This window comes from Pteropus medius, unplaced genomic scaffold (assembly GCF_902729225.1).
Source record: "Pteropus medius unplaced genomic scaffold, Ma_sr-lr_union100, whole genome shotgun sequence".
Classification (NCBI taxonomy): Eukaryota; Metazoa; Chordata; class Mammalia; order Chiroptera; family Pteropodidae; genus Pteropus; species Pteropus medius.
In genome coordinates this window covers 2,981,725-2,998,035 of record NW_024344253.1, presented here as the reverse complement: position 1 = coordinate 2,998,035, position 16,311 = coordinate 2,981,725, and the positions used below count along the sequence as shown (strand labels likewise).

Sequence of the window (16,311 nt, the reverse complement as noted above, 5' to 3'; positions counted from 1 at the left end):
AAGATGATTTTCTCCTCAAGCATTAGTTACACTGCTGCATTTTCTGTTATTCTCTCTCACAGATTCCAGTCTTCTACTCTGTCTACAGCAGCTCACTCCCCACCCACAGTCCATTCAGGAGAATGAACTTGAGTTAGACAAATACTGTCAAGAAAGATGAGGATAATTCATAGTCACTTTTTAGTGAAGTCTCAATGTTCTGCACAAAGTCTGATTTTGTAGACTTCTTGCTTCAAGCCTTCAATATATTTTTATGAATCACAGCAGTCACTGCAGTTTTCATTCATTCATTCATTCACGAAATATTTACTGAGAGGCTGCCATGTACCAGGTACTGTTCTAGGGGCTGAGATACTTCAGGAAACAAAAGTTTCCTTCCCTTAAGGTCCTTTGACTATAGACAAGGAGAGGAAGAAGGATGATATAAAGAAAGCCAGTAAGGAAATCATATCTTATGTTAGAAAACAATGAAAGCGAGGGAGAAAATAAAGCAGGGAGGAGGCAGGCCGAGTCCCAAGTGAGGTTCAGATGGGGCTACAGTTCTACAAATTAACAGGGGGTGGTTTCAGTGACTCCCCTCCTCACCTGTCATGACTATACTCAATACTAATCTAAATCCTTAAATTAAAATAAAAAGGATTAAGAAAGTCTCTTTCATAGAGACTCAACGGAAATTAACCAAAGTAATAAGCAATTTTCCCATTTTATACTTGCTCTCTGAGAGACAACATGGTCTGAAGGGGGCCAGTGATGCCTTCCCCCCAATCCTACTTCTGTTTCACGAACTATATAAACTTGGCCAACTTATGCTCCACCTTCCAAACCTTTGCCTTGATTTTAAAGTGAGAATATTAATTCTAATCTGATAGTATTACTCTGAAAATATGCAAAGGTAATAAAATATAAATACTAAAATATTGTGTGTGATAATATCATGTCTGGAATTATAATATAATGTCTGGAACAAAAGAGTGTCCCTTTAGAACACTTCAGACAAAAAAGTGAGAAAAAAGATGAAAAAGTTGGGCAGAATGTTGGGAATTGATGAAGCCCAGTGATGGGTATACGAGTTCATTATATAAGTGAACCTATTTTTATGTTTGAAAATTCCCATTAAAAAAAAGTATTTTCAGAAAATGATTAAACTTGAAAACAAAGATATCTCTTCTTGTAAAAGTTTTTACAATAACTAGAAAAAAAGCGTATAGGAACATCAACTTATTTTGTATAAGTATCTTATAAAACTAGATAAAAACTGGATTTATATACTGAGTACTTACTAACCTTCTAGAACAGTGCCAGTTTTCATACTTTCTTCGAACACTCTAATTAAAAAAAACAAAAAACAAAAAACTAACCTCTTATTTCGTTCATTGTAACAGACAGAAAGGAAGAAAAGCATCATTGTTAAGCTTGCACACTCACTTTGTACCCAATGTATAATAGATATTGAGGGAGAAATTATAGTATCCTTTGTTGAATGTTTAAAAACAAGCATGTAAGGAGCTCTATATTGCTAATAAAATTTTTATATTAAAAATTCTATATGATTATATAGAGAAACTTAAAAACTTACCAGATCAGCATCTGCCTTTTTATAGGTCAAAGCTTCGACTTTGGAATCCAGTTCTGCTTGTATTTGGTCTCTTCTTTTCATAACACCCTTTGTATTAAGACACGAGGATTTAATAATCTTTGAATAACAAAAATATACTTTTCAAAATATAAATAGCATCTCTTACCCAAGCTGTCATTCATTTGGGGATATAATGACTTAAATTTTTTTTTTTTAATCTCTAAAAGCTACACTGAAAGCAAGTATTTATTTATTTTTTCATAAATCCTTTAGTATTAGTTTTCCCAATGCACATCTTACTGGTTTAAGTATTTTATGCACAACTTTTGATGAAGCACTCTAAGCAAATACAGTATTTTAAAAAGAGAAAAGAACAAAACAAGTAAAAAATCAGTGGGAGCACTGAAAATATATGCTAAGGCATAATCCGATTGCAGTTAAGAGGTCACATGGACCACATACCTGAAAATATAATCAATATCTGACTCCAAAGGTATAGTTAATCAGTCAAGTACAGTGGAGAATCAATATTTAAGTGTGCATTCACATCTTAAGATTTTATTTTAGCTTAAAATATACAAATATTAATCAATTAGCCAAGCTTTTGATGAGAAATCATGGTCTCTTCTCTGACTGACGGGAGTTCCATCTCATTTTCTTGAATAATCATGATTTTAAGTTTCAATGTCATTAAACTTAACGTACCCCTGTGAAGAAACCTGAGTGCAGAGTTCATCTATATCTTTTATAATGTATGCTACTCTTTTACAACGTCTTTCCCTTGGTGACTCACTTTTCCTCTGAGATATTCTACTTAGGCTTTGTGGACAAAGACTCTTTTTATCTGTATTCATCTTTCACTGGTTTTCACAGTATTAACTGAATGATGAAATTGTAATAATGAACACAAGTGGCCTAAACAGGCTAAGGAAAAAATAAAACTGACTCTGAGTAGACACACAATTCAAGCAGGGAGAGTGGAAGTACAGATACAAGAGAAGGGCCTTAATGAGATACAAGTCTTTGGGATGTCTTCAGAGGAAGGGAAGAACCTAGACACAAATTAGTTACATGGAGGCCATATAAGATGGCTCTATAGTATCTGAGTGAGAACTGAGAAGCCTTAAGGATAAAAGGCATCCCGAAAACTACCCAGTCTAGTTTTGTGCCGGTGGAACCACTCTCGAAACATTCAAAAGAGATTAACATTTCTCTCATTTTCTAAGAAATAAATAGAAAATTCAACTAATTATCACAAATTCATTTATATTTACTTCAATGTTTAATTACCACTGATGTCAGGAACCCCTTCCTTTCTCCAGCCCAAATGACAAACACTACAATTTTATCCCATTTTTTTAGGGTCTGTTTCCATAAATATGAACTACCGTGCTTCATACAGGTAGAAATATTTTAGATAAGAGATTGCTTCAGAAGACAACTAGTAAAAATTACAGAAATGTAATAATTTTGTCGAGGCATATTCTTTTTATTATTTTAGCTCACATTAAAGGAAACATTCCAATATAAAACAGAACCAGAACTGTAACATAAATGCTACTGATTATACCCTAGGAGTCTACAAAATGATACAATAAAATAAGAACCTAAAAAATAATTCTTTCTAGCTGCTATTATAATTTTTTCACACCTTAATGATACATGATTTAAATTGCATAACTTCCATCTTGACATAATATAGAGGAAAATACATCTAATAAAGGAAAAAATATACTTTTTTTAATGATACAAATCAGATCTTTTTGAATAGCAACACAGAGAGGAAATCAATAATGAAGTAAAACGATGGAATACAGCCAAAGAAACTGATGAAGATAAGGAGGAGACTTCTCAACAGTGAAGCGTTAGAGACCTTTGGGAAGAGAGAAAGGTGTGTTTGTAGAGGACCCCAAAAAAGTCAAGTAGCGGCAGAAACCTGAAATATCCACAGAGTATGTAATGGCTGTGAAAAGAAAACCTAAATACGATAAACATAAAAGAAGCAGATCTTATGCTGAAAGGCTAAGAGAGCTTTTCTTACCAAGACAGAAACAAAATTAAAAAAAACAATCCTCCCAAATCAAGAGTACATGAAAACTGAAACCAGACATGGCTCCAATTATAAATGGCAGATGAAATGGGGTATATCTGAATGTAAGCTGAGTCCTTCCCAACTGCCACCCTGAAACACTGAAACCTGAGGGTACCAGATTGACTGTGCAAGGTCCTGTGAGCAGAGGATAACACCGGATGAAGAACATTAGCTTTGCAGATAGCATTGCTAAACCCCAAATATCTGGAAACATTAACTTGAACTGGGGAGTTTAAAAGCAAAACTATGATATAAGAAGAATAAAAGCCTTTTCAACTAGGGAAAGAAAACCTTTTTAATTCAAAGGATTTCTTTTTAGAAGCATCCAGAGGCAGAACAAACAGCAAGGTCCTACTCAAGGATTTCTACACAATGATACTAAATATATTGGTGGATCAAATGTACTACCTGGAAGCGGAAAGCAACTCTTCCATGAAATTTCTAAAGCACTAAAAATTTTAAAGCAAAATTTTAAAAGGCTGAAAAACTAATCATATTTCCTATGTAAATCTTGGCGGAGGATGTTTCGGAACTATGTATAATCTTATAAATTGCTGTTGTTAATGTTGAATATTTCTGTCTTTTATTAATGCATTCTTCCGCTCATCGATTCATTGGTGCAGTGAACAAACATTCATTGAGCATCTACGTGCAAAGCATCCTGCTAAGATAGGAGGAGAGTGGTGAAAAACAAATAGAAAACTGAATTTATAAAGCTTATTAATCAGGTTAGGGACTAAGTTAAAAGTGCAATTAGGTGTTCTTACCATCAGTATTTCACTATACAGCACATACTCATGTACGACAGGAAGCAGGGCCTCTGAGAGTCCAGACATCCGTTTTTCAGTGGCCTTACAGCAGGTGTCTATGCAGCTGGCAACACCACTCAGAGTATCAGCCAGATCGTCTTCTGACGCTGACCACAGAATATGAATCGGGCCATATTCCCTCATTTCATCAAAATAGTCTAAAAAAAATAAGTAATTTATAGATGTTTTTAAAATCCCTGTTTATAGACAGAATGAAACATATTTCTAATTGTTCTGCGTATGTTCTTATACACGACCATAAGAAATCAGATATCCCCTCTCATTAAATTAACCAGTCATCCCAGTCTGCTCAGGTTACTCCTTGAATGACTACTGTCCAGGTGTAATCAATAATAGCAAATTCTTTCATTCTCAAAAGTGTTCTGGCTTGGAAAATAAATTATTATAATCACCATGTCTATCATGGACTTCTACCTACCAAACACACTACATCTGAGTGTCTCACAGGTAACATATGCAAACAAAACTTGTCTTCTCTCTCCCCTTCTCCTGATGACTTATCCTAGGTAATGGTAATTGCTTCCCATAATCTAAGCAAAAAGTCTGGGGTATATCCTAGACTCATACCTGCACAGAGCCAGTCAATCGCCAATTCCAATATTTCTTAATCTTTACTATCCTTTCTCTCCTTCCCTCTCTCCCCTCACTCATCCATACATTTATCTACCTACCTATCTACCTAACTACCTACCTGTCTATATACTCTCACCTCCACTGTCATCAGCATCTCTAATATGCACTACTGCAAAGGACTTTTAACTATTCTCCCTCTTTCCCTTTTTGTCACAATACATAAACATTGATGCTTTGTAACTATGTTAGAAAGTCCTTTATGATCAGTCCCTACCTTGCCTCTCCAGATCTACCTCTTGAGAGTCTCTTCCAAAGATATTTTAATTTAAGCCAAAATAATTGTTCTTTCATTAATATCTAACTCAAACACTGTACATATCCCTCTGTCTTATCCTCTATCATTTCTAACATCGGCCAAATTTCTAATCCTTTAAATAGTAGTGTAAATAAATCTCTTCTGATTCTGTTCCAAAGGATTTTTTGATGCTTTGTCCTCAATGAGCCTATCAGAATTTTATACTTCTGTTAAAGCCTATTATAAATTTATACTTCTATTATCTCACCCTATTATGATTGCTAGGATAACTGACATACTCCTAGGCCATATGCTCCTTAAAACAGGAGCTGAGTCTTATTTTTTTTAATCTCAAAGTCTGAATCACGATGTGTTCAATAAATATTTTCACATCAGTGAAAGAATAAATGAATAACAAAAGACTAGTCAACGTAGGCCATTTACCCAAAAATTGGATTTCATTTTAAAATCTGAACATTTTTACATTCATATTATCAACTTTCAAAAATAGATACTTGTTTTTTTTTTTTATGGTAGAGAATGTATAAGCAGTGAGAATTTTCTGTCTAATTTTTACATGAATAAAACTAAATTCTCTATATTTAATCATCTTACTACTCAGCAGGTAAGTTGTAATGTCATATTGCTCTAAATTAAACTATTAAAATTTCAAAAGTTTGTATGACTAAGTAAATTGAAAAAATATTAAAAAAATAAAAACTATGGAACTATTAGTTGTCACCTAATGAAGGTAATAGGTTTAATAACCATTACAGCCCTTCTAAATTATACCCTCCTAATCTTGTATTTTAAATAAATGGCCATACTAAACTATTATTTCTAGAAAAGAAAATGTTCTCCTTTATTTCTTTTCTCAATTTTTGTATACATTGATGTGTGCCATTTAACCTGCGCAATATTTATTTTTATCAATAATAAAACATAGGGCTTCCCTAATATTCTAAACTGTGCTTACGCAGCACTCAAATCACATTTGTATGCAAACACTTAATGAAGTGCACTGTAGTTTGTCTGTTAATATGTTCCCCCCACCAGGCTAAGAGCTCGAGGACAGGCACCATCTTATTCCCTCTCTAATCTCGAGCACAGAAAAGCAGCACATGTGCTCAATATAAACTTACCGAATAAACCAGGAACCACTTCCGCCGCCCCCCAAAGACAAAATCAAAGAAGAAAATGAATAAAAATATAAAAGAGAACTCACTAGTTATGGTAATCAAATTCTTTGATTTGAATATGAATAAAATATCTATACAGCTTAGATAGTGGGCTTTACATTCTAAAAACCAAAAAAAAAAAAAAAAATCCCTGATTTAGGTCAATGGCATTCACTGAATGGAAATGAGAGCTCAAATTTATTTACAAAGTCTATCACAAAATCAAGTTTTCTTTCTGAGGATTTCACAAACATGAGAGTATATCAAAGGCTTAAACTGTTCTTTTGCACAAGCAAATATAAAATACGTGAATATTTTTAAAAACTCTTAAGTATCAAGAGTTTCCAGGAGCCTCTCTGAATTGCTATCCCACTTAACTATGCATCAAAAATCTACTTAACAGAATTGGAATCACAGAACCTAGTTAAAACAATTAGCTTCTTGAGATTAAAAAAAAAAAAAAGACAAATAGTAAGTGCAAGATCAGACCAAGAAGGCTTGAAAGAAACTATTAAACTATGTTCAGTCACAACAATGACCTCTAAGTGCCAATTATTAGAAAATAAAGAGCAATGCATATTTGGCTATAACAAAATTTATATTAATTTATTTTTAAGACACTGAAAAGATTTTAATTGAGCACCTGCTATGTCTTAGGTGCTATCTAGATACTAGAAATATAGCAAAACTTTTCCGTTTTTGTCCTGATTGAACTTATAGTTTAATGGGGAACACTGACGAAAAAAACAAACCATAAATATACAGACTGTAAGGAGTTCATTTCTAAAACCAATTTATATCAGGAAGTACATTTTCTGACTTAGCCATCTCTGTTTAATATAAGTAAATGTAATTAGAAAATTAGCAAAAAGTCATCATGGAATTTGAAAAAAGCTACCATGGAACAAAGTTGAACTTGTAAACTAAAAAGAAAAAAAAAAAAGGTAAAGAAATTAAAGAAAGAAAAGAAAACAGTGCTAGAAAAAATAAAGAAAGAGACCTATTTTCTAATATATAAATCTCTCGGTCATGCTTGAACAGGCCTAATATCGAATACTTGTTTCCCCCAAAGTCACTAGAAAATGTGGAAACCCTATTTCCTGAAACGTCACTTCTTTAATTTTTAAGCTATGGTCCGTGTTGAACATTTGAGACCAACTTCGTGCAACTACATCCAACATCTTCAGCTCAGAGCTTACTTTACCACTATTATTTATAAATGGGAAAAAGAATGGGTAGTGATTGATTAGAACAAATGGGGACGGGACATGGCTACCTTCAGAATCATTAAGAATCAGAAATTTTCACAATACATCTGGGCATAAACCATATTTTAAAGCTAAAATTCTAACTTAATGTTAAGTAATCTTTCACATGAGTTTGGAACATGAGTTTGGAAGTCACCATTCGGTCCCAACAGCAAAGAAAATGCTGAACGAACTGAAAAATCAACGGCTTTTCTTGGAACTGTAAGAGAGAGGAGGACACAGGACAAATGAATGCCCCCAAGACTGGAAAGACAGACAGGCAAATACAAGGAACTGTGCCTTTACTGGAGCACAGACTCAAGAGCAGAAGCCGCGTCCGGGACCAGTGCTGGGGTAGGGAGACTGAAGTTGTAATTGATAACCTGCTGAAGGCTCAGGTCAGGGTAGACACGTCTATAAGGTAACAACTCCAGGGGGACCTAGTCATGGGAACTCCCGCAAGATTGTGAGATTTACCCGCAAGGGCTTGACTAGGTTCCCACAGCAGGGAAAGGGAAAATGAACCATTTTGAAATAACCAGAGCACTCCATTCTTCTTAACAGGGGGAAACCAGTCAACCAGAGCCTAATCTGTTGGGGTATTATCAGAGCCTAACTGACCCGGAGGAAGGAAATATCCAAATCCAGCCCACTCTGGCCATCCCGTCCCAACAGAGGGGCAGGGGATAGGGTGAGTTGCCGAGAACCTTTTGTGAAGTTCACAGTCCAGAGGCACAGACTCACTAAAAGATTGAAACCTAATTATAGGAGTATAGAATATTTCCCCTCTCCACACATCTTATCACCACATTACTAAAGGCCTATTTACACGATTCCTTTTACCCAGTACATGTGTCTGGCTATCAAGAAAAAATTGTAAGGCTTACTAACAGGCAAAAAAGCACAATCTAAAGGGACAGGGCAAGTCTCAAAACCAGACATGGCAGGAATGCTGGAATTGTCAGACCAGGAATTTAAAGTAACTGTGACTAACATGCTAAGCGCACTAATAGATAAAGTAAACCACATGCAAGAACAGATGGGCAGCGTAAGTGGAGAGATAGAAATCCTAAGAAAGAATAGCCACCTCCCCCCCGCACCCCGCCGCCACCAAAAAAAATGTTAACTTAAGGTCTTACTACACTAGCAAATGTGAAGATCCATCAGAAATAAAACAACTTTAAAATCACATTTCAACTAGTCTACATACCCCTTTCTTCCTTGTAAATCCTCTGAGATATTTTATCTATCAAATTTATTTTCTGGCTAAATATTTCAATAAAGTCATTCATTTCCATAAACTGCTGGGGGCGGCTTTTAATTCCTCTCATTGACAGTGCAACAGCTCTGACTGTCTGCCCCATCTTGCTGAGTAATCCGGGCCCTTGTTTCTTGTGAGACGAGAGTTCCTAGAAACGAACAACAAAAAAAAGAAATATTTGTGGTCGAGCAAACAACATTGTAAAGCCCAACAAAAAAAGAAACCTAATTAGAAGGATAAAATGAAGATAAAAATGTTTCATGCATTTTTTTTTTCATGTTAACTTAAAGCAGATGAGTTTTATTAGGGTATAGTCCTTCTCAGTCTCAGTCTCCCCGATAATATTCCTTTTCAAAGTACTCATGTATAACATGTATCCATGTTTCCTCAGAGCATGGATCTTTAAAAGAATAAGGTTTATAGACATAAACATGCTTAGGAAGATACTGAAGAACATAGGACAACAGGAGGTGCCATCTACATTTTATGTTAGGAACTTAATGGAAAAAAAATGACTGAGAGAAGATTTCTCAGGGTATAAACTACTCCTTGGGGAAAAAAAGGGAAATTCTTTAGTTTTAATGAGAGCGAACATGTATTGAGAGCTTAATATGTTCCAGGTACCATCCTCTCATTTTTATATACATAATCACAATAACAGTATGAGGTAGGTTCTGTTATTAACCTCATGTTATGGAAGAAAATAGAGGCACAGGAAGGCTAAGGAGCTTCTCAAGGTCCGAGAGCAATTAAGTGGTGTACCAGGACCTGAGCCGTGGCAGTCTGACTCCAGAAGATGCACAGCTAAGCACTAGCTGGCTCTGTCTTCTTAAGGCCACGAGGATAGTGTGTAAATAGATACCCCCTGACCACAGCTCCTTAACCAACTGAAGTGGGTAAACTGTGACACCCCTCCACTGGCTGGGTGGCTGTAGAGAAAGATTTTTAATAAGATATGTAACTAGCTTTTTCATAGTCAACCTAGGAGGGATAGCTACAGAGTTGAAAAATAGAAAAAAAAATGCTTTTAAAAGATACACTACCACAGAAATATCCTTTCAGAAGTATGGCATATTAAAAAAGAACACCAAGAAGGAGGACAAGGGATTCTGATGATGGCTGTAGCATTTGTGGGAGCATAGGTGTGGGATCAAATAAAAGTTGAAGAGTAATAAACAAGAAAACAAAATCTCTATATAAAACAAGGTTGACTATTAAATCGCAGATAAAAATATTATTGCATATTATCTACTCAAATATTAAATAACATATCATCTTTCTCCAGTTTTTTTCTGAATATCTTATACAAAATTACATATATATGTATGTATACACACACACACACACATATAATATGTTTATTTCCAAATCAGTATCAATATGGAAATAATAACATATGCCCTGCTCGACCAGGCAACACATCTATCCAGGAGTGCTACAGCATCATTTGATAGAGTAAACATTATCAGAAACAGAACAAGCCACAACTGCCAAGCTGTTCCTGCAACTGTTGACTACAGAGATTCTTTCTAACAGTTTCTAAGGTTCTGGAGTCAGGCCACAAATTCATTTCACATAAGTCACAATGGGCTTCCAGATAGTAGGTCTATCTGTCAAGATTAAGATGATCCATTTTTTAGCTTCTATCATTTTGGCAGAAACTGAGAGAGATAAAATTTAACATTAGTCAGTAATTGTTTCATAAAGACTGTTCTATCCATTATCTTTCTTGATGAGCTACATCTTCACAGGACAAAAGAAAAAAGAAGAACATATAAGGTTTCTGAATTAAAAATTAGAGCTCCCCCGAGTAGGTAATTAAAGGAAAAGTAAGGAAATTGTATTGTCTATCCAGCTATCCATCAACAATTCAACCACCCATCTACCTATCCACTTAATAAAGACTTTTATCCTAACTTGAAAAGCCCTAACTTAAAAATCCATTACTACTCAAAATAGTGTCAATAAAAGAACTATATTTGTATATGTTCACTATGGGCTGTGTATTCAAGGAGTATTCTGACATTTAAAAAAAAATCAGCTATTAAGAGAAATGAGTATGTAATCATGAGAAAGATACAAGATTCCTATAATATTTATATGTAGATTTGATACAAGATACAAGATTCCTGTAATATTTATATGTAGATATAAATCTTAAGGATATCTCTCTCTCCAATGTATAAATATCCATCTTGATACAAGGACACTGCTGCCTGATTTATAAAGGTAAAGAAGAGGAAGTGTACGACCTACTATACATATAGATACTAAAGGATTATATGAGTAAAAATAAAAATTCTTTACCCAAGCTTGTACAGTAAGAAAAATTTTGAAGTCTTCATTAAATGTTAAAGTTGGATGATCAGCAATTCGGTTCAAAAACTTCTGCAATGCCTTCCTTCGTGTCTCAATGAAGTCATCGTTAAAGCGTTCCACCATTCCTCTCACTATAAACTTTTCTGGCAATGGCTGAGGCAAAAAAAAATTACAACAGTATCAGAATTACGTGGCACAGGATTATAAGAAATGCTACACTTTTCTTTTTTGGAAGACTATCTGAACATGTAATTATTTCTTATCGAAATAATTTTTTAAAATTCACAATGCTAAAACCAAAAATGGCAAAATTTCAACATATTACAGCAGTTGAAAAAAAACAAGTCTGTACATACATTAAAAAGTTTAAAAACAAATGTTTCTAGGATAAATGAATTACACTGAATATAAAGGTCTGAAATTTGGTTTTAGGCATTCTAACGATTCACAATATAAAATGGCAGCTAGTCTATGAAAAAAAAATGTAAACTTACTGGAATAATGAGAGTGGGGTGTGCTTCTTCAAGTTTTCCTTTTAACCAAAGGAAATCTTGATAACGTCTCCTAACTTCAAAGTCACTGGAGTCAAATTCCCCACGAGATGTCTAAAGAAAGTAGGAAAAAATAACAGCACGTGCAGTAGAAGACAGAAGACATTTGCTTAATGTTATTTTCGACATTCTAAATTAAATGGTCTCTAAGAAACATTAACAAATTCTAATTATTCAGTGTTTGTCAGCCTGTACTTTTTTTTTGCAGTCATCAATTCATGTAGCAGATGAAACAAAGCAAACTTTCCAGTATTTCCAGAAAGAAAGCAAACATCATGCTCAAATTTAAAACCCTAACTGAAAAATCTGTCTTAGAGCAACCATCTGCCTTCCACAAGATTTTAACTACTATTATCTTTGGCATCACTTTCCTGCTAATGAGAAAGTGTGTTCTGAATTTAGGTTTCAAATATATTTCTTTTCTCAAGATGATCAGAATTCAGAATTTAAGGAAAGTCCTATTATTGCAATTTGGAAAATAACCTGAACATATCTGAGAAAAATGTTTTCCTGAAATGTACTCAAATGAATTGCTTTGCTAAAATTTGCTTTTAGTATATGAAAATTATAACATTTTACAAAATGATTTTACTGCTATTTTAAAAATGTTATTAATGGAGATTTAATGTGAAAAGAAAATCTTTATGTCAGCCTCAAGGAATTTTATTTTGAATTATATACCTTAACTCCTAAAAGTTAAGCGAATATATGAAATATCTATTCTTAACAATCCAAAAAATCTATGCCAACACATATGACAAGAACGTGGGTACAATACCAACCTTACTTCTATTGCCTGAATCCTAAGCCAAATACAAAAATAGACTAATGCATAAGCACCTCTCATAAGAAAACAGTCACTTCCACCAATATCTTATTTAACTGAATTTTTGCATTTAAAAATTATACACAGTGATATTAAGGTTGAGGTTTTCCTGGAAGAGTATAGATGGAATAACACATTGCATACATATTTCACACTCGCCAGAAATATCAATCACCCACACAAACACAATTGTAAAATTAAGCAGTTCGAGTCATAAGATGCAATCTTAATTGTCATGAAATAAGGCTGACATTAGCTGTACTTTCCAAGGTTTATTCTTTTGAAGTGAATGTTTAGAGCATCATACAATGTACCTTCGTAAACCATTCCCTTTTCAGTGAGAAAAAGCAGAGGTAAGTGAGATGCATATATCTAAAGAATTAAATGTTCACAAAACACTACAAAATCTTAAATATTATGCAAAATGGTACATGTTATAGAAATGGTAAAAATAGAAAAACTAAATCTAGTAGAAATAGTATAAGAATTTATATATGGTTGATATGTGTACATATATGTGCAAATATACACTCACATACATACATATGCACACAAGACATGGTTTAGAGTCACACATTAAAAAATATTTATTGAACACCTCCTTGTACCAGGCACATATGTACAGGTTCACTACCAATTTCCAGGGGCAAAAATTGGCAAAACTAACAATAAAAACACTCAAAACTGGGCAGTTAAAATAAGACTGAGCTTCAGATTTCCTCAAGAGTTCCAACACTTTAAGTAAATATAAAACAATTTGATTTAAATTCTAGCAAGAGGAAGATATTAAATCAAGTCAAATAACGGTTGATTCTGTCCTTATCAGTCTGTCATTGACCCAAAAGAGTTCTCTAAGATACTGCAATAACAGAGGATAAGTGCAAGTCTCACGGACAGTGTTTTCTTTCTTTCTACTGTAAGACTTTATTCTACTCCAAAAGGGTTATGAGCCATATATGTATAAATGAATATATATATGAATATGACAAGGAAAACAAGTATTATCAGCTGGGTTCGGATCATAACTAATTTCTCTACAGCAGGGATGTGCCATCTAAAGTGGCCAATTTTGGTCATTAGAAGACAGATAAAAGCTTCCAAACTGTAGGAATAACGAGATTTGATGACAGATCTCTATCCCAAAAGAACGTGTGTTCTAAAACGTTGATTCAGAGCATAAATAATGCTTCTAATCTAGAATAAACTTTTCCTTGGAAGCTATATTGTACATGGTGTTTAATTTTTCATCTCTGACCGTGAAAGCTTGGGCACTTGAAGTTTAAGACTAATGGACCCATGTGATCTACACCCCAAAATGCATTCGTTCAACAAACACTGACCTTTGATCAAGGGCAAACAGTTCACTTAGCTCCGAGGATTTAGAAGACTGTTTCTGAGGGAAAATTAATCTTAGAATCAAGAATGTACTTTAACCATTCCCTCTACACTTCACTGTGAATTACTAGACCTACTTTACTCTTTTAATTAAATTGTCTAAGACACAGCAACGAAGAGGAGGAATAACAATTTAAATCCATGCTGTCTTGCTCTATAGCCTCTTGATATGGCTATGTACTATAAATTTCTTCACTCATTCACCAAAAAGTTAAATTGCTTACTTACTTTATCCTAAGGACTGTGTTTGGAATTATAGAAAACTTAATATATAATTACCTTCCTTGAGAAACTCATATATTCATTGGGATTATACACAAATAAACACATAGTTATCTGCTCACATGTGGATGGGTGGCAATTACTGATCACTGTGTCAGATACTTTGCTAAGTGTTTTGCATTGATTACCTGTCCTAAGTCAATTCTCACAGCAACTCTACAGAACCAGGCTGTATTACCATTTCAGTTTTATAGATTTAAAAAACCTGAGGCTTAGAAGGATTAAATATAGGCTTTTAATTGCCTTGCTACACGGACTCTAATATTTTACATTCTTTACGAGTTCAGTTAGAACAGTAAGAGGAAACAGAAGAAAGAGAATTTTCAGCCTGCAAAAATGGAAGGGCAGGCATCATTTTGACTTATGTCTTGAAAGATAAACAGTAGTTCTTCTGTTTGAGAGGGGGAAGGACATACCAGACAGAAGGAAAAGTATATGCAAAGTCAGGAGAACAAGTAATACCCTAGAACATTCAGACAATAGAAGTAGTTCTATATGAGTGGAGAGCAGGGGTATTAAAAGTGGACAGTGAGTCTTACATGGCAGGTTGGCACCAGATTGAGAACTTCTTTACGTGTCATACCAAAAAGTTTGCACTTGTTCTGTCGGAAAGGGGTTGCTGATGAAGGATTTTAAGAATCTGAGTGGAGAGATCAGATATATACATTGTTGTGAAATGTAACGAAGCTTCATTGGAAGAAATGACTACAGGAAGATGATCCAAAACCTTGTCAACTACAAAAGAGCCATAGGGTGAGGCTTCATAAATAAAATATTATAATTTATAAATAGAATTCCTAAAGGCTGTTAGTAAAGCATTTTTTTTTAAATGGATGTACTATTTGGTTGTTTTATTTTGTCAGAGGTAAAGTCTTTTTGCAGAGCTCTGTCCTTGGATTAAGGAGGCTCAGATTCTAGATCTACTCTGCCCCAGAATTACTAAGTAACCAACAGTATCTTTTATATAAAATAAACAGGCTACTTGTTCTTCTTTGGAAAATAAATAAAATTATTTTTTGTAATCTTCAGAAGAAATATGAATACAAATATTACATCATGTTTTTAACTAGTTGTTTTATTAGCAAATCGAGGCTCTTATTTTCCAAATTATTTCTTTATTTTTTTTGACCTAAAAACTTAAAATGTACCTATTTTAAGAAGCACAACTGCCAAAAAAATGGCTGACTGTTACTCAAGTTAACTGGAATTCCACTGATTTGATATAGAACAAGTGAAGAGAATATAAGATGCAATGTCTTACCCAAAATGGTTGAAAAATAAGTCAATTCAGTCAAGACTCTCTAATGTGGAGAGTTACAGAGAACAAGAAGCATTCCCAAAAGTTCAAAGATGGCAACAATATCCAAGAAAATGTTCATTAAGTGTTTACCTTAGTAATAATCCTATAAGTAATGAAAGTTTCAATTGTAGTAACATGGCTTTCAGGTTCATCAACTGTAATAAAAAGATCTTTCAAATCTGGCTCATCTTCAAACTTGACTTGGTTTATCATTGATAAAGGGGATGTTGGCATCATAGGGCTGAAGGAATTCATGTCCATCAGAGAGGCATCCTAAGGAATAAAATTCAAAAATTAACACTTATGGAAAAAAAACTGTTAAAATCCTTTTTCATAGACACCACAAATATTAATGAAATATCTCAAGAACAAAAAAGATAACTGGACTCTTGGTTAAGTACGGTATGTCAAAGATGTATTTTTATCTCTGCTTCCTCTTAAAGTCCTACTTTTAAAATGACAAAGAATCAAACAAATAAAAACAAAATGACAAAAAGGCAGGAAAAAGAACAAACGCTCAAGGTAAAAAGAAGAGACTAAGCAGAATTTAGTTTTTGGAAACTGGAACTCTAATTGTCAAGTGGTA

The 16,311-nt window shown here is 34.0% G+C and overlaps 1 protein-coding gene across 5 annotated transcripts in view; it reads right to left on the bottom strand.

Annotated features, from left to right (window-relative positions):
* Positions 1-16,311, bottom strand: part of SNX7 (sorting nexin 7) — a 66,594-nt gene that overhangs the window by 29,576 nt on the left and 20,707 nt on the right. For all 5 annotated transcript variants that reach the window (XM_039869545.1, XM_039869548.1, XM_039869547.1 and 2 more), the window contains exons 2-7: positions 15,816-15,998; positions 11,866-11,976; positions 11,360-11,524; positions 9,002-9,200; positions 4,436-4,635; positions 1,577-1,663 (exon numbers count right to left, since the gene is read on the bottom strand). In XM_039869545.1, coding sequence (XP_039725479.1) covers positions 1,577-1,663; positions 4,436-4,635; positions 9,002-9,200; positions 11,360-11,524; positions 11,866-11,976; positions 15,816-15,998 — 945 coding nt within the window. The remainder of the gene's footprint in view (positions 1-1,576; positions 1,664-4,435; positions 4,636-9,001; positions 9,201-11,359; positions 11,525-11,865; positions 11,977-15,815; positions 15,999-16,311) is intronic.